Source organism: Scatophagus argus, chromosome 15, assembly GCF_020382885.2.
Source record: "Scatophagus argus isolate fScaArg1 chromosome 15, fScaArg1.pri, whole genome shotgun sequence".
NCBI classification, from domain to species: domain Eukaryota; kingdom Metazoa; phylum Chordata; class Actinopteri; family Scatophagidae; genus Scatophagus; species Scatophagus argus.
This window is the reverse complement of record NC_058507.1, coordinates 6226679-6252012: the sequence shown is the minus strand read 5'-3', so window position 1 is coordinate 6252012 and position 25334 is coordinate 6226679. Positions and strand designations below refer to the sequence as shown.

The 25334-nt window shown below is 43.9% G+C and overlaps 1 protein-coding gene across 2 annotated transcripts in view; it reads left to right on the top strand.

Moving 5' to 3' along the window:
* The first annotated feature begins 1518 nt into the window (after positions 1-1518).
* Positions 1519-25334, top strand: part of LOC124071784 (ephrin-A2-like) — a 79605-nt gene continuing 55789 nt past the window's right edge. Inside the window, exon 1 of one of the 2 annotated variants that reach the window (XM_046412684.1) lies at positions 1519-3976. In XM_046412684.1, the coding sequence (XP_046268640.1) occupies positions 3834-3976 (143 nt within the window). In that variant the 5' untranslated portion in view covers positions 1519-3833. The remainder of the gene's footprint in view (positions 3977-25334) is intronic. The other variant, XM_046412685.1, reaches the window with a different exon arrangement.

Genomic DNA, 25334 nt, shown 5'->3' with positions numbered 1-25334 from the left:
TTGTGGTCTTAAATACAGTGAGCGCCCTCTTTGTTTAGATCCCACAGCAAACACACTTGTTTCTCTTCTAGTTTTACTTAAGGATGATTGCTTGAAGGTTACAGTGAAGGCAGATGCCCGGCTCACATTTGCTGGAGAACATGACAGACATCTCAGCATGTTTAAGGATGCTAAAAGAAGGTTTTGCTCTTGAGCAGCTAATTCCTAATTCCTCTTAATGTCATCCTTAAGCTATTAGGAAAGTTATGCCAAGATACATTCAGGTGCCCTTTAAAAATAAAATAAAATAAAACACATCTTCAGTGTATCTCTGCCAGTCAGACAGTCCGATACTTCACGGCAGAAACTTGATGCTTTGATACCTCAGACCCTTGTTTACTGTTTACTTGCCGCATCTCAGTATTTCACTTAGTATTTTCACTGCACCAGGAGTCATTTAGAGTGGGGAGCAGTCTACACAGAATTCTCTTTGGAGTATATCGAAATGCAAGGAGATTGCATAATGGAGTGGAAGGATAACTCAAAGTTAGACAACCCAAACATAGATTTGTGATGCTTTTAGGGGGGCGGTTATCAAAGTCCAGAAATGACTGGCACGCAAAATATACTACTTGATGTAATTTTAATCTGTTGAGACACATTTTAAAAACAGGAACTGGCACACTGTGTGTGCAGCTACTGCAAACGTTTATTTTCCAAAATTGCTCTGATCCAAAAGTTACTTGACACCAAAGAAGGAAGCCATGCTGTATGTACTGCAAGCTCTGCTGCAGCATCCAAAACATGAAAAGTCGCTCCTGTTCGTGCTTTAAACTGGTTCCCTTTGCCGAATACAACATAACCGAACCACACATCCTCTCCATTTGTTTACCAAATCGAGAACCCTTGAGGTTTCACCCAGCACTGTGTGCATGGGACTAAATGAAACCATGTGGGGTAGCAGTATTTCCACATCTGCTAGCATTTATTTACATTAGTGCTGCGGCTTCTAATCAAGCAGACGCTGGCGAACGCCAAGGCCACACACAAATGCAAACCTGGTGGTGTCTGAACTGGGGGGGGTCATGTGGTTCATAAGACTGTTCTGTTTATAATTTGTGACATTCTCAATCCCCACAAAACCCAATTAGTCACTTAGAGAGAGCGATTGATGTGTGAGACTTGAAAGAAAGGCTGCTTTGTTAGTCAATAGCTTTGAAAAGACAAATGCATCTGTTCTGTGTTTCAAGACGAGGAGCAGGGAGATACTTCATGTGCCTGTAATTTACGTCTCCTGGAATTAAACTGCCGAGCAATCGCAGATCTGACCAGTTATAAATTGTAGGATTTAACTCCCTGTTGAGCACGTATGTGTCCATGCGCTGACTCTCTGACCCACATTCATTTAGATTTAGGATCACTTAAGAGGCCTTTAGGTCTGAATGCATCCATTACTGTGTCTGCACAGCTTACATGAGATTTAGACTCCCTGACAGTGTGACAGAGCAGAGGAGGAAAAGCCTGGAGCCTGAGGTGAAGGATGTCTTTTGGGCTATAGTGGCTCCCCTTAAAAAGCCATCAGGAGACTATCCACCTGTTTACATATGCACGCCTCAGACAGATGTTGAATAATTCATCCACAGAGGCGGACAACATGCAGCTGTATTTGGGTTATGGGGGTGCATGGGTTCTCTCCCTGCCTCAATTCGTGCAGCCCAAATTATAGGCATCACTTTGCAGGCAGAACAGGGCAACGAAAAACTGGGACACTTTGCATAAAGGATCCAACCGAGAGGCATAATACAATGTGAAAGATGGAGCTGCGGAAAGGTTCGGTTCAAAGTCTTGGGAAGGGTGGGACAAGTCAGTCGGTTTGATTTTGGAGAAACTTATCTGTTTGTAGGAACCTGAACAAGTTTTACGCTTCAGAAAAAAATCCCTTTGAGTCTGTATCTTGTATTTCTCCCAAGTGACTTTGCTAACGCGTTGGTGCCCTTTTAGAGAACTTGTTGCAAATAATTTTCAGTCAAACCCCAGCTTTCTCGTTGAGCCAGAATGAGCTCCAGTGAGGATCAATCCCTCTTCGATAACCCCTTCAACTTATCGACACATGTTGGAAAAAAATTGTGAAGCGCTTTGTGCAAACAGTGCAGCTGCTCTGGCGCTGGGACTAAATGGCCAAGATGGATGTGTTTTTGCAGAGGAGGCCGCGCACACACGCAGGACCAAAGCAGCAGGGGTGGCAGCGCTCTGTCAGACGGGGCTATCTGGAGGTTTATGGCTCGCAGGTTTTTAGACTCGGTGCTGCCTTCGCTTGCCCTTTGGGTCTAATGGACACTGATGGAAAATGACTCCAGTGTTCCAGCGATCCATCAGACGCGCGCTCTCTCTCCATCTCTGCGCTCATCCGTCAGGCCGCAGCTTTCAAACAGAGGAGGAACTTTGCGGGCGCTTTACATGTGCGGCTGCGAAATAAACCGCCTCCAGTCAAACATATGGCCTCGGAGGCGATTAATAACAAAACTCACAAACAATCTGAGCACTTTCCGCTTTTTTTCCCTCTGCTAAACTAAAACATTTTATCTCAGTTTATCTGTTTGCGCCTAAAAAAAAATCTTAATTCATGTCGTGCCAAGAAGGTCAGGCAGCTTTTTCATATTTCAAAAATATTAAAGTGTTTATATGAGTTGAGGCTTTCCTCCATACATCCCACTGCTCACTGGGGAAGCAGTGAGTCAGCCAGCATTGAGTCCCCAGAGGGAGCGCGGCACGGCACGGCACGGCACGGCTACAGGCCCCGCCCACGCAGGAAGAAAACGCGAGCTGGAGAGAGAGAGAGGGAGAGAGAGAGAGAGGCGGGGGGTAACTTAGACCGAATCAGGGTGCCGGTGAGTGTTGTTGCCGCCATAGGTGGATGACTTGCAGGGGGGCATGTTCGGATTAGAGCTGTGATGATCGACGGCTCCCTGGCTGCGCCGGTCAGCGTGACGCACAGAGAGTGTAGGCGCACCGTGGCTGGAGTCACGTTGGGATTAGAGCCAGTGACAGCGGAGGGATCACCAAGTTGAGATGCTGTAAGAGCTTGTGGTGAGCGTGAGTGTGCGTGCGCGTGTGAAGGAGCGAGGAGGATGCGTCCGTCTCGCAGTTGTTGTAACGTGATAAGTTTGGACTGAACGTAACGGAAGGGCGCGCGTTCGTCCGTCTGGGATGTATTTCTTTGAAATGCAATAAGAGAAGAGGTCAAGTGGACGCAGTTTTAGGCTAAGGAGCGATTCGCGGTGTGAGAGGAGAGGAACAAAGCGTGCGCCAGGCTGACTGCCCAACACAAATCTGGGTAAACAAATATGACGGCCGATTTTGACATTGTCGTATATCTGCAGACGAGCAACAGCACCGCCGACAGAATTACAAACCTCGGGTGAATTCTGGAGTCTAACTGTGATTTTATTTGGAGAAAAAGGCGGGGGGGTCTAATCCTGGTGGCGCATCTATCTCTCCGGCTGCGCGTAATGGGAGAAAAGTTTCGGACCTTGCAGAGGAGACGCACTCGCAGCATCCAGCCGACGACGCGCTTGTAAATAACATGTGCACCCTGCTTTTCCGTCCGCGGCAGACGAAGTTTGAAAGTGAATTTCAGCCATTCAGTATGACTTGAAACAGCCTTGGGGGTGGCTGTCGGAACTCGCATCAAGCCAGTTAACGATCCATGAACCGCCGACCCGATTTGTCCAAAGACGCGCAGACGGACATTAATGATCTAGAGAGGATTTCTGCAGCAGCAGCAGCAGCAGCAGCAACGCAGTGAAAGCCTGATCCCAGCGTGAGAGACAGAGAGAGAGAGAGATTCCACCTGGATGTCTATGATGTTGTGCCAGCTCGGGCAGAGGTGTGTGATGGAGGTGGTGGTGCTGACAGTCCTGTCCTGGGTGTCCGTGTGGGCAGAGGAGAAGATCATATTTGACAGACACGCTGTCTACTGGAACAGCTCCAACCCCAAGTGAGTTTTAGTTAGCCTTAAAGTGTGCGTGCGTTTGTATGTGCATGTGTGTCTCAAATAGATCTGCCTAAGTGACATGTACGGTTCTCAGAATAACCATAATGATGACGATAAGCATGCAGCAGAGCCTTGGAATCTGAGAGGATTTACACACTTCCATTTATAGACCACATCTTTCCCCCTTGTTTTCTTCCCATTTCTTACTGTTTCACGACTATTTTGACTGCATATTGCAATACGAAGGTATTTTACAGGAAGCGAACAAGACACACACACACAGGCGCAAGTGGAAGTGTGTGTGTGTGTGTGTGTGTGTGTGTGTGTGCATTTGAACGCACAGAGAGCTCCTTTTGTCTTAAACAATGAGGGCATCCTGCCTCCCCTTCTCATCAGTGTCTACAGATTTACTCCTCTCTTTCTCTCTCTCTCTTTCTCTTTCTCTCTCTCCCCCCCCCACACACACACACACACACACACACACACACAGGAAGCCTCACCTTTCTTTTGGCCAATTCCAGCCACTTAAACCAGTAAACGCGAGCGCGCATTAATGTCCTGTCATTTTCAAGCACTTGCGCAAAAAAACATCCATGAACTAACAAAGACACAAACACACATGCACACATTTGCATGCACGAGGCTGTGCACGCACTCATACACATGCACACGCCAAAAAAAAAACAAAAAAAAACAAAACACACGACACAGACGTGACTGTATTTAGCCCGGCTTCTCATTGACATGGGGCAAAGCACACTGGGCCCGTCTGTCTAATGGTTTGTGACAACCTGGCCAGCCTCTCTCTCTCTGTCTCTCTCTTTCTCTGTCTGTCTGTCTGTCTCTCTTTCTCTCTCTCTCTCTCTGTCTCTCTCTTTCTGTGTCTGTCTGTCTGTCTGTCTCTCCCTCCCAGGTAGATGAATAAACAGTGAAAGTGCTCCCTCTCGCTTGCTCTTGGCTGAATTATTGCACACTAACAGGACTGTTTCTCTATGCATCAACCAAACACACACACACACACACACACACACACACACTGAGCTCACAGGCCTCTGCCTCTGACTGCATCACTTTTCCACATAAGGCTTCTCAAATATTTAACAGGCAAGGGGGAACATTTTCTCCCTTTCTCGCTGTCTCCCTCTGTCTTTCTGTCTTTCTTCTCATCTCCCTGTGCTCCGTCTTTCTCACCACACACACACACACACACACACACACACAAACACCTACACATTGCAGACGTCACAGGGTAAATTTAAGCTATATGGACGGTAGCTGGGGGCGCTGTTATTCCGTCAGGGTCGTACGGACAAGTTGAAGCAGAAAGGGGGGCACATCAAAAATGCATTGCTACTAAAGCAATGAATCTAGGCTCTGGAGCCCTGGCGAGGTTGGTTCCCCCTGTTAGACCCTGGCACTGTCATTGCTCATGCTGTGCCTTTTTTATTTTTTATTTTTTCTGCACACACACACACACACAAACTCTGTCCTGCTGCATTTGTGAGGACCTTCCTCTGACAACATTCAATCCTCAACTTCAATCTAAAGATAATTCTGTTTCTTAATTTTGCGGATTACTGCAGATGAAAGACAGACACCAGAATCATCCGTGGTCATGTAAAACGTACAGGACTTTTAACATTTTTCTTTTCCTTTGCAGCTTGGGTTTTATTGACAATGTTTGCGGTCATAATATTATTCTTAATGTCACTTGGTATGATTTGTGAATGCGGTGACATTACCAAAAAGCAGGGCCAGGTGGTAAGTCGTGGTGGTTAAGTTGTTCCCCAAAGTGCCCCTGCTGTAGAACTTAACATTTAATAAGAATGCAAGAATATAACATTAATTCAACACAAGCAAAATTTAATGAAGGTTTGAAAAGGAAAAGCACCAAGAAAAATGGCCCCTGAAACTCACATATTATTGCACTTGACATTAGATTATTAATGTAATACATCTAATACATCAGTGTGTAAGAGTGTTTTGCTGTAGCAGTTGGTTGAGGTTATCATCTTAATACACACAGTTTGGTTGTTTAGTCCAGTGGTTCCCAAACTAATGGCCCAACCCCTACTTTGTTCTCTATTTTTAAAATTTATTTATTTATTTTGTAATGAAATAATGGATAAGTTGACTGTTTCAGACCACAGTCATTTTAATGAAATGGAATTTTAGAAGGATAAGCAGTTCTTTGGTGGAACTGGAGTCAGTTTATAGACTTCACTACCTTTTTTATGTGTGTGTGTGTGAAAGTGTAGAGTATAACTGGCCTAAGTTAAAATTATCTTGTATTTTTTTTTTCTTTAATGTTATCTGATGATTTTCTCTAAAATCTAAATCTTAACTGCAGCTGTTAGATGAATGAAGTAAAGTAAAAGTTAGTCTTTTCTTCTGAAATGCAGTGGTGTTCAAGTAAAAAGACGCACATAAAGAAAAGTACAAGTACCTCAAGTTGCAGTTTAGTAAAACACTAAATGTAAAGCCCACATCTTAGCAGTTTATTTGCATACATATTTTACTAAGAATTTAAACCAACCCCAATAATGTGAATGTACTGCTGTTGGTTTCCCTCACATTGACCCACCTGCCCTTAATCCTGATTGGATAATTCAATCACATGTCTGAGAGAAAACCAGGAAGTGCTGTGCTGGAAGTGTGGGGACCAGTAAATGCTGCTGACAGATCTGTCTTCTGCCTGCTTGTTCTTTAAGGTAGGACTGACTCTGTAACACCTTATGCTGAACATCACACTGAAGCCATAACCTGAACTGTGATACACTGAGTGGTGTTGAGTGGCTGGCGTTCTGAGAGAGAAATGGCACCAAAAGAAAACAAAAACAGAATATTAAATTCATTTCTCAGTGCACAAGTCCTCTGTGAAACATGTGACCTTAGGTGAAGTTCAGTTTCCACACAGATATTTTCTGGAAGGTCACCTGTTAATACAGCAGAGTGATGGTGATTTGGGCACTGATGAGAAGCTCAGCGACTGTGCAAGAATAATGCGTCGCATCCAAACAGCAGCCATTGTCTGAGGCAGCGGACTGACACAAACAGCTGTGGAAACCAACAGCTGTGTGTCTTAATTGACCACACAACATCAAGCACACAGCTTGTATTGAGCTATCAGGATGTGCTGTCTCTTCTCATGTGCATCAAAAGTTTGTGCCCATAAAAGCAGCTTGAGAAGGACATTTTCTACAAGGTCACAAGTACTGACTTCATGTTTTTAGAACTTGTTTCAGTCGCTGTTTTGTTCTACGTGCATACATTTTCTGGTCACAACGCAGCGGAGGAATGAGCGGCAACTTTCCTGAAATATTGCCATTAGTGCTGGCTACTTCAGCGAGATTGTGTTCATGTTTCTTTCAGCTGAAACTTGGTGATGAGTTTGATGCATTTCCTCAGTTCCATGATTGCAACTTTGCTGTTTGTGTGTAGTCTGACTGTGCGCTGAATGAGTGAATGAACAGTGGGCTGAAATTCATCAGGTGGCCAGAAAATTCATATTGAAGTTGTTGCATATCTGCTGAATGTTCAAATGTTGTAATGTTTGCCATTGCGTTAGCTGTGTCAGTTTAAAAGGCGAACTCCACAGCGGGCATGTTGGCTCTGCAAATCTGTGTCATACATGTACCTCTTCATCGGTGCATAAAAATAATATATATATTTTTTAACATGACTCTAGATGTATCTAGCCATGTGCATGGTTTTATATGCATGTTCCATAGCAAAATGATGTTCCCTCTTAATCAGTAGACCTTTTTTTGAGACCCCAAGTAAAATATTTCAATCATCTGAGTGCCACAAATGAAATCCTTTTTATGCCTACTGTATTAGCGGGACAGTATGAGTTTTAGAAAATGTTACTGTACATTTAATGCAATTCTGGTGAACTAACCCTTTAAGATGTGGCACTTTTCTGTGGATATGTGCATGGTTGCTCCACATTTCCCACTACGGGTGATGTTTAATTTAATTGCTTCAGTTAATCTTTGTCTGCTTCCTCCATCTACCTCAGTCTTGCTTGCTCTTCTTTTCCCTCATGTGCTTTTCTGGCATTAACCACCATCCACACTGGTATGTTTTTATTTATTTATTTATTTATCTGCTAATTGTGCTGCTGGTACATTATCCAGACCAACCTGGATAAGTTCAGATAAACAAAATGAGTTAAACTAATGTTCCATCTTGAGAGAGGGAGCGTATTACAAATTGGCCAAAGCCTTTATATGAAGGGCTCTGGCTCTCGGCAGGCCCAACTCTTTCAAGGTCTCACTGGATAATAGAAAATGTATGAGATAATCCAATTCAAACAGCTCCGGCCACTTTTGGTCACGGCGGGGAGCGGCCGCGCGCACACACTCGGAGTGCCGTCCATCCTCCTGTTGTGATGAGATACGTGGAGCCGCACAGTAACAAAGTGCCGTAGCACACATTATGGCAACAATACTGCAACACAAGAACAGGATCTGGAAATCTCCCAGACCTACATAAAGGGATTTATGCCACATGCATGAAGGAATACCGGAGGAACACACACACACACACACACGTGAGGACATACACACCAGCAGTAGCTAGATTTAGGTCACAAACTCACACACAAAATCACATACAAACCGGAATGGGTGTCTGTTGAATAGGTTGGACAGTACACAGATGTGCACACACACAGACACACACATATATATATATATACACACACACACACACACACAGTCAGTGAAAGCCAGATATGGGACAGATGCACACATTCATATTCACATGCACACAGAGTGGCTCTCTATTGAGTAAAAACCCATCCTTTTTTCCCCTCTCTCTGGCTGCTGCACAAGTACGCATGTGCGCACGGGTGCACACACACACACACACACGCGCACACACACACGTACACATGCACACATTGGGCCCCCTTCTGGCTGCCAGGCACATATTATAAAGCTTGCAGGTGAGGAGCTTTGTTCACCCCAAGCAGCTAATGTGCTCAGAGCAATGGGCTCGACTCCACACCCACTCACACACACACACACACACACACTCTCACACACACACAGACTGGCTCAATGGTCCAGAAGGAGCACCTTATCTAATCCCATGGTTTATCCTTCAAAAGACTTTCTTTTCCTTTTCTTCTTTGTTCCTCCTCTCTCTTCATCTCTGTGTCTTTGAGGAACTCCATGTCAGTGAGAAGCGCCGATGGTTGACGACACTCTCATTCTATGGGACAGGATCTATCTCCTTGGAGACACACACACACATACACACACACACGTGCGCACCCACACAGCCTTTGAGGAAGAAGTGTCTCATAGATGGAGCACCCACACACTCATACATATAGTGCATGCAGAAACTTTCGTATGCACGTACATGCACACACACACAACGGGCACAGTCCTTGCACATAGACTCACACACACACACACGCACACACACCCCTGTCTGTGCGTCGCGTCCCCTGTGGCGTTCAGTGATATGTGTTGTCACTAGCACTTCCTCAGCCCTACTACACACACACATGCACAGATTTGCATCCAATTTACATGTAGACTTGTAGTCACCGCCGCTCAGTTACTGACAGTTTGTCAGACTCAAACCTGCCCCTGGGTTAAATCCATCTTCCACTGCCACCACCACCAACTCCCACCCACTCCACCTCTCGTGCTCTCCATCCTTTCTTGCTCTCTGTCTCTGTGTCTTCCTATCAAGCTCTCATCTTCCACTCTCTCTTATCTCCAGTGTCTTGTATCACGACTCCCCCCCTCCTCCCCTCCTCTCTTGTCCCATTGGGATGTGGTTAGCATGTTTTTCTTGTACAGGACCCTGCCTCAGGCGGCCTCTTTCTGCACATGCACACATAAAAGCAACAGTACATCAGGTTACGCGTTCCTGCCGTGACCTACATGATTGGACAGTGTTATGTGTTTGTTTAAAATGTCAGTGCTGCTATGGCTTATGCAGGGTGAAACCAGTTTCAACAGTTATATCTGTGGAATCCAGAGCCTCTCACATCAAAAACGATACTGTGTAATTAAAGTCAGGGCTCCTACATCGGAAATTATTTCTCCCGGCTCAGCAGGAGAGACAGTTACATAACGAGATCCAGTGTAGCTCATCTTAGTCATCAGCAGATTCAATACAGTGATTGGCAGGAGGAGGTCGTCTAAATATTCAGGGGCATTTGAGTGGAACAGTTTGCCTGTCAGTGTTAAATGTACTGCCAATGCTTTTAGTTAAAGTATGAGAGCCAAACAAGACAAAACACTTCTATGATTCTTGACCACAGAGATGTTTGTTTTTTTTCTCTTTTTTGGTTCTGTTGAATTAAAAAAAAGCTTGTGCCAAGAGAGAGGAGGCATGCAGCTTAATGATAAGTATCTGAAGAAGAAGAGCTGAGACACATCATACTGAGTGGAGTAAACAAGGCACACAAGGATGGATGATGAAATATTTTCTACCACTTAAATGTTAGACTGAAGGATTAATGAAGGGAGGAAGTTACACACACAAAAAGTTTTGAAATTTACACATTCATGATTTCAGAATTTGCTAAAAACATTAGTTATGTATTGAAGTATACAGACTATATGGACCAAAGTATTGGGACATACCTCTTTGTTATTGAACTCAGGTGTAGTATGAAGTTGTTGTTCAGGGGTCGGGCTTGGCCCCTTGCTTCTAGTGAAGGGAAATCTTAGACATTTTGGACAATGCTATGCTTCCAATTTTGTGACAACAGTTTGTTGAAGGCCCTTTTCTATTCCAGCATGACTGTGCCCCAGTGCACAAAGCAAAGCTCCATAAAGACATGGTTGGATGAGTTTGGTGTGGAAGAACTTGACTGGCCCACACAGAGTCCTGACCTCAACCCCATCCAACACCTTTGGGATGAACTGGAACAGAGATTGTGAGCCAGGCCTTTTGGTCCAACATCATGTCTGATCTCACAAATGCTCTACTGCATGTATGGGCAAAAATTCCCACATAAATACTCCAAAGTCTTGTGGAAAGTCTTCCCAGAATGGTGGAAGCTGTTGTAGCTGCAAAGCTGTCTGTTCTGTGTGTTTAGAATGGGATGTCATTAAAGTCCCAATTGGTGTAATGGTGAGGTGTCCAAGTACTTTTGTCTATATGCTTTTCACTGTTTTATTTCATTTAGAAACTAAATATTTTATGTTTGGACTGCTTTCAGCAAACATATTGTAGGTATTGTTTTTTGCAAACACAGGTGTGGCTGATTAGATTCGTGCATTCCATGCAGGTGTTCCAGAGGTGGACTGACTGTGCACGTTGGCTCACCAGCCCAGCAGGGTTAATGGTATTAATTACACCAGTGTGCTCAAACCCAAAATATTTGCTGTTGCTGTTGAAAAGACATGTCTGAAGCTGTCAGCTTGAGTTCTCAGTGTGTGATGGGCCTTTTTATATCGTTTTATAGTCCAAGTGATGACACAGTTGAGAAAAATATATTCAGCAGAGTATTTTATTGTGAAAAATGCATTAGTTGCCATCTTAGTCTTTGATCATGTTATCCTGAGATTTAAATGTTGCCTTTTATTTTCAACCACCCTGAGATAAACCAAACCAAATGGTCGTCTGCTAATGATATCACATTAAACATGCATTTTCTGTGAGTTTCAGTTTTATCTCCTCTTCGTCGTGTCTGAGTTGAGCATTTTCATATCGCTAAAGTGTTAGATGTTCAGCTGATGCCTGGAGGGCGCTGGGGAGTCTATAAGAGGAAGTAATCCGTCGCAAACAGTCAGACTTACAAACTTTCTCACATCCATGCTTCATATCCAGGGTCTCTTCACTGTTCTATTTCAGAAATGAAACTCTAAAAGCACATAAATTCCAAACTAACATAGGAAAATGAAGTCATGCAAAACAAAGTTTATTTTTGATTCATGAAGAAGTTCCGTGGCTTAAATGTAGTTTTTCTTACAAAGTGTAAGAAAAGCATGTGGTCTTGAATGAAAAATTGACTTTCATATAACACTAGTTATGTATTCTGTACCTTTTTAGTATCGACACCTTGTTTTTTTTGTTCCATTTCCACCATGTATGACACTTGAGTTTCACTTCTTCATGACAAGCCGATGGCAACCCGGGGCCCATGTGCTAATTTGCACTGTCAGTCATGTGTCACAAAGTCTACTGTCAGCACATCTAGCAATTAGCAGTGAAAATCAATGTCAGATTGAGAAATAACTCCAGCCCCATGATTTTATTTCTTTGCTGCAGCAATGTCTTCCCTTCACTTTAGGATTAAGGATTTTATTCTTTCTGTTATTAAGGTAGTGGCTTAGAATCATAATCCTTGTCTTTTAAATGATTTCATTTTCAAAGTAGGTAGCCAAAAAAAAAGATATATATATATATATGGTATCCTCCTGCAGAGCGAATGAATCCACACTTGTCAGATGCATTTCTCACAGAAAGTTGCCCCTTTTTTCCAGGTTTCAAATCCTGCCCTGAGAGTGTCTGTGCATGCTGCAAAATATCATCATCATTTGATCTACCCGTAAGAGCGTAATGATGTGTTTAGTCTGTCAGCAGCATGCCACTGGATCTGTGATGTGATATGAAATGTTTACTTATCATCCCCCCCACCCGTACCTTTGTTTACGTGGAGGCTCAGGTTAAAAGACAGAGTAAAGATATTATGCCGCAGCGCTGTTGCCTCTGTTGCTACCTTCTGCTAATGAGCTTTGTTGATGGTAATGACTATGGCTTGGTGGTGATGATGATGTAAGAGCTCCGAAACAACCTGGGGACATCCCGGGAGTTGTTGTTTTAATGAAGAGAGCGAGAGAGAGAGAGAGAGGTGGGGAGGCGGGGGGGCCAGGAGACAGAGAAAGTCAGTGAGCCGGGGAGTTTTAAAAAGAGACACAGAGGCCAACAGACAGGATGAAAGAGTGAAAGCATGAATAAGAGAGGACAAAATATGTAGATACTAGCCCAGAATATGAAAGATGCCAGACTGCACTCAATGCATAGCGAACAATGGGCTTTGTCATTCCTGCTCCATCCGTGATTTTGCTCCCCTCTAATGCTTCTCCTAAGGTCCCGGCTGGTTGTGCTGATTGTGTTAGCCGAGCGAAAGAATAGGACTCTTTCAGTTCTGTCTGCCCGATACTCTGATGGGACCCCGGCAGCTCACTCTTCATATAGACCAGCTGGAGACGGATAATAACACATACACTACTGTCTGGCTTCGCCTTGGACTGGCCCTGTGGGACAAAGAAAGACAAAAATGTGAAAGGGAAATAGAGAGATCTACTTGAAGGATTAGGGACACTCAGAGCATGAATATGAAGAAGGACAAAAAAAGTTGACTGTGTAACAAAGACAAGGCCACTTGCATTTTGTTTTACAAAGAAAAAAAACAAGAGTTTGTGGTGCAGGGAAGAGAGATTGGGCGGAAAAAGTGGTGGAAATGAGAGGTGGCGAGAAAGAAAGAAGATGGGATGGGAAGATTAGTTCTGGAAGCGTGAAGGCAGGTATACTGCAACGTAGCCAGGGAGAAAGCAGGTATAAGCACATGGTTGGATGGTCCCAGCAGGTGAATGTCGAGGGGCTGGTATTACAGGGAAACACTGGCCTTTAGCATGCACCTTTTCCCAGTGTTAAAGATGCCCTTTGGCGCACACAGCTTTTAGAATGAGAAAGTTGGCATTTAAAATACAGAAGAAAGATGGAGGGATGAGGTGAAGGACGGATGTGTTGCTCATGCGGATGCACCCCCCCCCCCCCCCCATATTTTCCACTTGGCATCGTGGAAGGTGAGACTAAACTCAGTGAAGAGCTGACCTCGGTAACTTTCACGCTGTTAATTGCCTAGATGTTTTTCTTTAACAGAACAATTTGGCAACCAAGTTCACCCTAAAAATGTTGGGTCCACATATTCATGAACAACATGGTTATTTTCTCCTTGCCAGACTGCACAATAGCATCACGAGACTCTTGGCTGGTGCTTGCACGAGTGTGTATGTGGTTATGTGTGCGCAGTTGTAATGAAACCCAGTTTTTCATCTTCATCCAAAAAAGAAAAAAAAAAAAAATCCCCGGTAGATTTTCAAACAGTAGGAGTGGAAAGTCAAACAAAAGAAGCAGCTAGTGAGTCATTTGCATTGTAATCCATCAGACAAGGCAGGGAGAAATCGCTTAATTCAGAGCCAGCCATGGACGCCCGCTACCTTGGTTTCATCCAGAATTGGGGTTGGGGGGGGAGGGGTGCTGTAAACAGACCTCTCATTTTACACGATGCTAATGGGGAATAATAAGGCAGAACCAACAGATGTTGCAGCACTCTTGTGATTTTGTCACTGCTTAATTCTGCTTGTTGCTGAGGTTGCAAACCAGCTCAGCCCTCTGATTCCTATACGGCTCTCTGAGGTGTCCGTGTGCTTGCCACCTTCTGCTTCGGTGTGTGTGTGTGGGTGTGTGTGTAATTTAGTCTGAGCTACAACATTCCCTCTGACCTACCTGCATAATAATCCTCACCTCGGGTCTAATCCTGAGCTCATTCTACGCATGACTCCGAGGGCTTTAAATTCGAAAGCGGGCCTTCAGTCTGCTGTGCCTCCAGACGGGGAGGACGAGAGGAGGTGATATTGATCATTCCGATATGATGAAGGTGATACTGATGGCGCTAGCGGTGATGAACATGAGGATGAGGATGACGCTCACAACTACGCTTGTCATCATTGCCCACAGTTCAGGCTGGAAAGTGTCATTAATCTCAGCTCAGACACGGTAAACACATAAATTAAATACCTAATATATTACATATTCAGAGCAGGTAGATCCATTCAATGCAATGCAGTTGTAATAGTTCATCTGTTGTCTAGGATGCTGACAGCCCGGGGACATCTGCATCCTAAAGCACCACGCAGAGGGGAGCACCTCAAACACCTGTACTTTACATACACTTTGAGCTGCTGAGCTACTTCTGATGTTTTTGTATTTAAGTTCCCAGCCTCATCCAGGCTGATTAACCCTCTCTCCAATATGCCGGGTCTATCTCCGCATCCGAGCAGAAAAGAAATGCAATATTTGGTGTGTATTTACACAAATAAAATCAGTGTTGATTATGACGATGATGCTAATGATGTTTATGAGAGTGTTGATGATAAGGATAATGAAAACAGCGGGGGACGTAACGGCAGTGATTAAGATTTTGATGAGCAAAATGAGGCTGGTGACTGATGATGATGACAGGGACTATGACGGCCATGTCAGTGTTTTCATGTGATGTTGATTGTATTAATGATGATGATGATGATGATGATGATGATGATGATGATGGCAGTGACAGCAGTGGATGATTGTTTTGTCTCACTAAGGCAGAAAATGTGTCTCCCCAAGACGATAAATGCGTTAAAAACAATAAACAATAAACATGGAACAATTACAGGAATTCTAATCATTATATCAGTTTTTAAAGGGACAGTTCACCCAAAACCAAATGGGCATAATTTTCTCCTCACCAGTAGAGCTATTTATCCATCTAGATTTGATAGACAGCTTTTCTAACTAGTCCAGGTCCCGCTAAGTGGACCATATGCAGTGCAGGAGTTAATAAAAAACTTTCTTCAGCAGTTTCTGCGCACATGAGCTCAAAGTCGGCTTATCATGTGCCAGAATTTTCCTAGTTGTCTATTGTTTGGTCCAACTTGAGGAGGGATTCACATGAATTCTCTCAATTGATAACAAATTTTTCCCATTATTTTGACAGAACATGAATGCACTAACTGGACAAGCAAAGGATGTCCATAAACCTGAATCAGGTGCTTACAAGCCACATCAGAACCGGGATATTCCACAAATCTAATCATAACCAGGATGCTATAGCTTATTTAAACACATTCAGTATAAAGTATAGAGAATATGTGCAATAGATAAGTGAATGATGGTGCTGGTGCTGCGAGGGAGAGGGGAAAAAAGATATAAAATCCTGAAAGTGATTTTCAGAGAGAGATGATGGCCATGTTGTTGACAATAACAAACATAATGACACTGACGCTAATAGAGAGGATATTGTTGGTAACAGCAATTGTACTGGAACGATGATGATGATGACGATGATTGTGATGATGATGTGAAAGGCCGTGTGATTAGTAATGGGTTTGAAGATACAATGATGAAAGGACCGTGATGAGTCACCTCCTCTTTGCTGTTCTCTCCCATCGTGTAGCCCAAAAAGAACCCCCCTTAACTCCCCTCTAACTCCCACCCCACCCTCAAGGAGGTTTGGGAGAAGAGAAACAGAGCACTCCAATGCGATTCTTCTTCTCCCCCAGCCTGTTGCCTCTCTTTGGAAAATGAAGAAATAGAGGGGAGATGTTCTGCCTCTTCTTCAAAATGGAAATAGAGTATGAGGAGATTCTCCGCTGATGAGATTGCTCCTTTCTTTGAGGCGTCACCTCAGGCTCAGTCACACAGCTGCACTGAGGTGTTATGTCACAAATGAGGCACAGATTATTTCTTCTATTGTGTCCACCCTTTATATATATATATACTGTATATATAAACATATTTTCTGCGCATGTGTGTGTGAGCCTTCCTGCGCATACCTTTGTATTTCTGTGCCAATTCTGTGTGGGTGTTTTGCTCATGAGTGTGTAAGTGTGTTGGCTTTAGTGAGAAAAAAAAAAAAAGATCCTTACACCAATTTGAAGAGCCTAATCAAAGGCTGGCAATTTTTCCTCACCTCTTGTGTAGTTCTGAAACAACTGCCGGGCTCGTCTTCTCTAGCCCCCCCCATTTTTTTTGCTCCCTCCTCTCCCACTTTCTCTCCTCCCTGATTACTGAAGGGGCTGCTGGGTGGGGGGAGGACGGGACGGGACTCTGTTCCTCTCCGGGCTTTGTGTTGACGTCTTTCATAGCTGTTGCTGCACTAGAAGAACCTGCTTCCTTATAGGAGCATCAGCCTCTGAATAAACAGAGCTTCTGCACAAACCCGCGGCTGTCTGCATTTCTTATTTCCCACTGTGGGTGCGTGGACACAAGTGGGTGACATGAAGCTCGCTGTGGCACCAATCATCCAGTGCCTGAGGTGAAGCCAGAGACAGGAGGGAAGGAAGGAAGAGATAGTAACGGATATATTTATAGTTTATGCAAGGTGGTGAATTATATTTGCCTAACAAGAAATATGGCTCAGAGGTGCTTCCTCATTTTTTTGGAGATAAGGATGTGTTATGAAACAGGAGGAGAGAAGAACTGGTCCAAATTAAATGAAGTTGAACAAAAAAAAAGCTGTCAGCTATGTATCTTAATGAGATTAGTGTCTGAAGCAATTACTATGTGATTTGCGAAGACAACGCACACAAAAAAAAAGTTTGCAAAATGTTACGGATTACAAAAAGAGGGGAGGTGGGTCAGATGGACACAGAAGAGTAAGGAAGAGATGAAGGTGTGTGTGTGGGGGTGGATGAATAAGTGAGATGAGGATAAAGAGAGAAGTGTGAGAGATGGGGAGAAGGAGAGAAAAAAATTGACAGGAGGCGTGTATTGCTGTCTCTGGGTGCAGTGAGGAGTATAGGCTGTGGCATCCGCTAGTGGTGCTGCATACTCTCTGTTTGATCAAACACACTTCAAACACCCTCGCTGACTTCCTCTCGCGCGGAGTCGGGAGACAAGCGGGTGTGTGCGTGCGCTTGTGTGTACGCGCACGCACACGACCGTGTGTTTGCTGAGGAAAGCGTTATTGATGTTTTGTTTATCTAAAATGGGTCAACCCTAAACAAAACAAGCACAGTGTCTACAGTCGCTTGCGATGTTAAACTTCAGCTTCCTCGTGGCTCCCAAACCGGTGAATAATGTTGATGAATGACCCTGTGTGTGTGTGTGGGTGTGTATTTGTCTGTGTGCGTGTGTGTGGCTGTGGCTTGTGAGAGCTTGTTACTTCCCCTATTATCACTCCCTTGCCACTCTTTTCACCTTTATTAAGTTATTCGCCATTAATCACTCTCTGGATCTACTTCATTTCACGTCTTCATTCTCTCCATTTGCCCCCTTTGTGGATCCCCTCTGCATTTCAGCGTCTTAAAGAGCAGCGACTCCAGAGAGCTCATTAAAGCCATTAGCAGAGAGGAGTCACAGAATAGTTAGTCTCTCTCTCTCTCTATTGTCTGCTCTCATATCACCAGCCACTCTGTGCAGAAACACCAACCTTTGACTCACCCACTTATATCTGCATGGCCTTCGCCCCCTATAGGTCGCCTGCTCATGTATGTTGCATTACGTGCATACTGTGGCTCGCCAGCGACTTTAATTTTGCTCCATTAAAATCACTCTTAACACAGTCGTCCTGTCACATGAAAGTTTGATTAAGAACATTATTGGAGACTAGATGATGATGAATTATTGATCAGCAAGGTGGGAAGCCTGTGGGGAGTAGATTAGACACGGGAAGTGTGTATGTGTGAGTGTGAGGTTAAAACTTGCATGGGATTTTATCTGTGTGTGTGTGTGTAACTGGCTGTGTATGCGTGAGTGATCAAGCGTGTCTGTGTGTGTGTGTGTAGTGCTTTCAAGTTTGTGATCAACAGCAGGTGTTGGGGGTTTTATGAGTGTGTTCTGTGCACTGGTGGTAGAAAAACTGAGCATGCTCAGAGCAAGTGTTAACTCCGCCTGTGGAGCTGATGGGAAGTCAGTCATGATTCCGTTTTAGAAAACCATTTAGAGTGCTCTCCGATGTTACAGCAGACATTTTAACCTTACATCAGCATGTCAACAGCTCTGCGTAGGCACGATTAAACTGCTGACCCCTCCCCCCCATCTTTTTTTTCCTGAACTAAACAACAGCGTGTAGGTGAGTGAGAGGTGCTGGGTTCAAACCCCGCACAAGCCTCCACTTGGTAACAAGGGAATCAGTTTAACAGATTTATTTGCAGAGCTGCTAACGGAACATGCTAACTGCAGTTGCGTAATTGACGGTCAGTTTAGTCAGCTGTGGGTGGAGGTGTAAATGATGTTGTGCCGGAGACGTGTTGGATGATGTGAAAATAAAACGGCGTACAGGCAAAGAGACTAAGTGAGCACATCTGTGAGTTCCTGCAGAGCCAGAGGGCCCTCGAGATAACAAAAACAATAAAAATATTAGTGAAGTGGGTGATGTCACATGTAGCTCTCAGGTGGGACTTGTGGAGGCCAGAGGCTTTGATTGGGCCCCATCAGGCAGCTCAGCAGCTGAGCGTCGTGGCCAAGCGACACGGCCTGCAACACGGGTTAGTGAGGCAAACAGGTTATTGGGAGTCTTTTGATGTCACCGGAAGTTATTTTTTTAGTTCTGCAGGAGATGTGATAGGCACCAATACATCACAGACGCCACACGAGGATGCAAGTGGATTGCATCAATATTGTGGTTCTATGAGTTATGCTAACTTTGCCATTGCCACCTAAACTTTTTTTGGGGGGGGCAGCTGTGGCCTAGAGGTTGGAGAAGTGGCTTGTGATCGGAAGGTCGCTGGTTTGATTCCTCCACCAGACGGGCAGGAAAAAATTGAGTGAGGTGAAGTGATAATGTCCCCACCCCCCATTAGCTGGCTGATGTGCCCTTGAGCAAGGCACTTAACCACCAATATGCTCCCCGGGCGCTTGATGCAGCCCACTGCTCCTGTGTGTTTCACTGCATGTTGTATGTCGCATGTTGCATGTGTGTGTGTTTCAATCAGTAAGAGACTCAGGGAAATGAAAGTTTTCCTAACAAACAAGACTTTTACATGAAGCTCTTTTGTCTATTTAAACACAAAAATAACCCCCTGGAAAAGCCATTATGACCACTTGATTAAGTTTCAGACCCTCTTGACCTTTTGAGAGGAACTAAAAGGAAGTTTACCGTCAAACCACACATTATAAGAAGTGTAAGTAGCTGTGAAAAATGTGATGTCTCGCATATGTTTATATTGAGAAGAATATGTTGAGGGTTTTCCCAGTCACTTTAATAGAATCAGAGCATTTTAACCAACATCTCATGATCATTAAACAATGGCTTGCTTGTCCAGACATGACAGACGGTTTTGTTCCAGCATGAGATGAACACTGTTTTGATTTTGAAAAATACACACACAGATCACGGTTGATGATGAGGACCTAATTGTTAACTGTCCTTCAACCTAATGTCCTGTCACTGACATTTCCTTTCTCCATGGCAACATTACTGACAGCAACTGTAAGTTTTCTAAGTTTTCTTCTCCAGTGATGTTTGGGATCTCAGAAAAAAAAAAAAAATTGTTGTCAAGCTATGTTGTAATTTCCACTCTGCAGGGACACTGTGTGAAACGTGTTTGATGGGTCACTGAGTCTTGGTGAACTGTGGCTGTTTGAGAGGCTCCAATCATGATCATTTTACACCTGGCTGTCAAATGCTCCTCAGGTGGTCAGCTAGCAATCAAACTCCATTTTGTCCAATATTGTGTTATTTTCTGTTGCTCTGGTGTTGTTTACTACATCATGCGGCAATGCAAAATATTACTTTTATAGAAGCATAAACTTTATACAATTTTTGACATTCTAAAAAATAAAAGAAGATAAAGTATTTTATTTTGGAAGGAGACACTGCCAAAATAAAATGTGTCTCATTTCTCCAAAAATAAAACGGCTGGTAAATTAAGTCTAAGTATGTTTTTGTGGTGACAGGATAATACATTTAAAGACAATCCCTGTTCACTTTGTCTCTGTCAAGGGAAAATAAATAGGTCGTGAGTGTCAGTTACTGGTCTTTTGTCGGTCAGTCCCTTTTGTCGCCTTGCCCTAAACATGCTCTTTCTGAAGCACCTGGGGAGCTACTTAGCACACAACTCTGAGTCAGTAATGAGGAAGGTGATTTCACTCTGGGTGCAGAGTGTCTTCCTTTTCTCTAACCCATCTTCCTGTTTCTGGATGGCCTTGTTGTGCCTTGCCGCGTCTCTCGGCTGTGACACCAAATGCCACCATCTGCATCCAAATAATTCGCCCACGAAGATGTCGGAAAATCTCACATTCTGAGGAGAACACGAACTCTAATGCCTACCAGGAAAAAATTTGGGATAATCCAATTCAAATAGCTGTGGGCAAACACTGCACATCAGATCCTTCCTGGGTAGGTCTTGCATGCCAGACGCGCACCCTAAGGCCTCGCTTATGGGCGAATTTAAAGGTGCTGCCAGAAGACCGTTGTGATGAGAGGGAAGCACATACACTTGGAAAGTTACTGTTTGTCCTCACTTTTTATTGACAAGCGCCAAGAGCAGGAGGAGTCAGTGTTTTTGTACTCTTGGTTAACCACAAATTGGCTCCATTACATGTCTACCGTAAGCTTGTCTGCTTCAGTGAAGTGACTTTTCAGGCCTTTTTGTACAAAGGCTCCTTTTCTTTTTCTTTTTGGTTTTAACCCAAAATTTCCCATTTTTTATGCTCTTATGATGACTGCTATTCCGCCATCACTGTTCAGAGGTGTTCTGTGATTCTCTCTTCGCTCCCATCATAGCAGCGCGATGGAAACGGTCTTTAAAAACACTTTCGTCCACAGTAGTAGCACGTTGGCTTCTCTGTGAAAACGTGGAAGTTATTCAAATCTGAATGGGCGTGCATGAATTCGCTGTGGTTGTGTATTCGCCCGAGCACACGGATAAGCGAGTGTGTGCGACTGCAGGGAGCACTCGATAAATCCATGACGATTCCATTAGAACTGCTGATTTATAAATCAAACTAAATTTACTGCGGAATGCAAAAATCTCCCCTTCCTCCTCCTCCTCCTCCTCCTCACCATGCAGATGCAGCACAAAGCACAGCTGCATTAGCATCATGAAGGAAGTGTGGAACAGTCTCAGGATTGTTTTATATGTAGCAGCCGTGTTGATGACCAAGCAAAAAGATGCACAAAGGCCTTCAGAATATAACAGAAACATCAAGGCCTAACCCTAATGTGAGAATCTTTTAACTTCTGTTTTGGTTGCCCTCACTGGTTTATTCATCCGTGTGCTCTTTTTCTTTTACTCAATTCCCACGAAACCCATGCAAGTTTTATCTGCTCTCTCATCTCCGCCGTGATAACAGCAATAAGCACAAACAAAATGAATTCATTTCATCTCAAATCAGAACACAAAAAACAAGCAAAGACATGACTGAACTGGATATCAGAAATTTAAATAAAATAGTTTGGTCTAGATGTGTTCTAATTGGAAAGCGTTATGAGACAACTTTTGTTGTGATTTGGCGCTATATGGATAAATTGAATCGAACTGAACCGAATTGAAACGAAACAAAACACCACATGGAGGAGAATGTCAGACAAACACAAAGCATTAAATAGATTAAAATAAACCAGCCCCCATAAGAGACTGGGGGTTTCAAATGGGCCAGATTTGTGCTAATATTTAGTAAAACTTCCTTAAAAATCCACAGTGCTTTTGTCTGTCTTGGTCAACCTTATTTAAAGAGGGCATTTCAAGGCCCTGATGGAGCATGGATGTGAGAGGAAAAAATTTGGTCAGATGAGATAAAAACAAAAGAACGCAAATCTGATTAAAAAAAGCTCCGTCATCTCTCGAAACTAACAAAGCAAACATGAAACGAGTCAGAAAAAAAAATCTAAATTGTGAAAAGCAGCCTGCCATCACCGTAACTGCCAGCGAAAACTGGACAGCTCTCAGTCTGAAAATATGTGAATTTATTTTTATTCCAAAGAAGCTGACTCTTCAGAGACATGAGGAATTTCGCCTGACAGCAGTGACAGGCAGAAAGTCCTCCCTGCATTTTCACCACAGTCGATTTGGTTGGCGTTTCTGGCGAAAACACAGGTTTCAGTCTCTCTCACATCCCTGAAGCACTTTAGCTTCGAACTGTTTTTCCACCAAACGGACAAATCTGAACCGAGGTCGGCGCTTTCGGGAAGTAAGAAATCAAAAATCCTCCCAAATCAGTTGACACTGTGTGTGTGTGTGTGTGTGCGCGCGCGCGCATGTGTGTGCGTGTGCGTGTGTGCATTTCCCTCTCTGCATCTCCCATCTGCAGAGGAAGGAACTCTTTGAACTGTGAACCAATGAGCATCACAGCAGCAGAAAGATGTTGCTAGAAGCGATTCCAACATCCAGCTGTGGACCTGTGCATGCACACACACACCTAAAGCTCACACTTAGTGTACACCTAAAACAAACACCAAGTGTTTGTCTTGAGGCCATACTGTTAAGGTGATAGTTTATGGATGTGAGCCTCCTCCTCCTCCTCATCCTCCTTTTTTCTCCTCTTCATCACGAGATAACATGTTACGTATCTGGAACATGTTATCTCCTGCATTTCTTTTTCTCTCTCCCTCCTTCTCTCTTTCTCTTCCCCCACCTCTCTTTTTTTTCCTACCTAATGCATAGAGACAGGGTGGATGTATAATTCATACCCCCTCTGCCAGCCACGCTCCTCTTGGTGTGTGTGCGTGTGTGTTGCGCCACCATTACTCGTCAGGCCGAAGAGACAGACCTCACCCAGAGTAGCAAAGCGGAAAGAACGGGTCATCTGAGTACGTGTGAGTGTGTGTCGCTGTGTGTTGATGTGCACGTATGTTTACCTCTGTGTGTGTGTGTCTTTACACTGATATAAATCATGTATAGGCGTGGGAATGCTCGCTTGCTGACTTTTCTATATGTTTCATTACGGTGCTCAGGGTTAAAGGAAATGCGGGCAACACGTTTGACGTCTGTTTTCCTTTTGGCATATTTATTGGTTTTGGGATTCGTATTTATCTCCGTGTGGCGTGCGCTCCTGCGCTTGCTTATGAAACTGTAAAAGCAGGCCAGCGTTTGCTCTGTGAAGGCAGACATGCTTCTCTGAGCTCGAGTTTCTCTGAAATAGAATTTGGGAGGGCAAGACCCACCTCTCTTCTCCACTCAACCATACACTTACTCATTCCCTCCGGGGAAGGAGAGAGGGGGAGAGAATGAGGTACAGAAGTGAGAGGAAAGAGGGGAGAGAGAGCGAGAGAGAGAGACGGAGAGAGAGAGAAGGGATGAAAGAAGGGCATAAAGTGCAAAGGAGGAAAGTGGAGAAAAGAGGGAAATGGCCAACGAAAGAAGGAAGTTAGGAAGAGGAAGGCGAGAAAAAGGAGAGTATGACTGGGAAAGAGGGACTGCTGCACGGCAGTGGAAAGTATATCAAGTACTGCATTTCAATACCATTTTGAAGCAGCCGTTTCTTTGGTATTTCAAGTTATGCTGTTCATGTCCACTTCATGACTTGTACTTCTATCTGAATGTATGTGATTGCTTGCTGAAAGTCAACAAATCCCACAAAGAGACCAAAAGCAAACGTGAATTTAATCCAACAAGAACCAAAGCCAACTGAACTTATTCCTGATTCCTTCACATCAGAGCTTCATTGTTGTCCTTTAGCTATTAAAACATGGATAACATATTCTTTTGTTACTGTGAATATGAGTATTGTGGCTTATGTTGCATGACTGCATGGCAGAAGATAGTTACCAAATATACCATTTACTCATCATTGAGAAACAGTTCCAAAACACCGCAGCTATCAGTAGAGCCTGTTAAATATGGCACATTGCTATGGATGCAACCACCAAATTGTTAATTAATTTGTTCCACCTTAGCCAACATTCGAATGCTTGAATGTTAATGCATCAGCAATTATAATTTAATAATATAAATAGATGCCATCAACTTTACTTTTGATACCCTTTTGATAGCTTTTCTGATAATCCTTATGCGCGTTTGCAGTAAAGGCAAAATTTTGAGAATACGACATTTTGCTCTTTATAGAGTATTTTTTTAAATTACAGTATTTCCTTAAGTAAAGTATTCGCATACTTTTTCCACAACTGCTTATGCAGATGCATACAGGGAGGGAAGAAACGAGAGAGAACACAGGGGAGCTATAGGTGCAGAGAGCAAAGTAATGGAGAGGACATGTAGAGCAACGGAAAAAAAAAAGGTGGGGATGGAAAACAGGAGAGCTATAAGCCACCAAAAGCATAGAGGAAACAAGATAAGAGCAGGAGAGAGAGAGAGAAAGTGGCACGAAGAGCGAGAATACATGTACTGGTGGAGGGTGGGGGCGAGAGAGCAAAAGGGAAGCATTACAGGCACAAGCCGAGATGAGAACATGTCGAGACAAAAAGAGAAACAGAGATAGAGAGAGAGGGGGAGAGTCGGCTCTTTTTCCTCTAATGGGTGAGTGAGCATTGGGAACAGTCAGCTGAGTCCATGTCAGGAGGAAAAGAACCTAAACGAGAGCGGAGCTTTACATGCACAGTTTAGGCCGCTGCTGCCGCCGCCACCGCCACACCACTGCAGACAGCAGGCGCACTAATGGACAGCGAGCAGAGCGGTGAGGAAAGTATGGAGGGAGGCAGAAAAGAGACTCG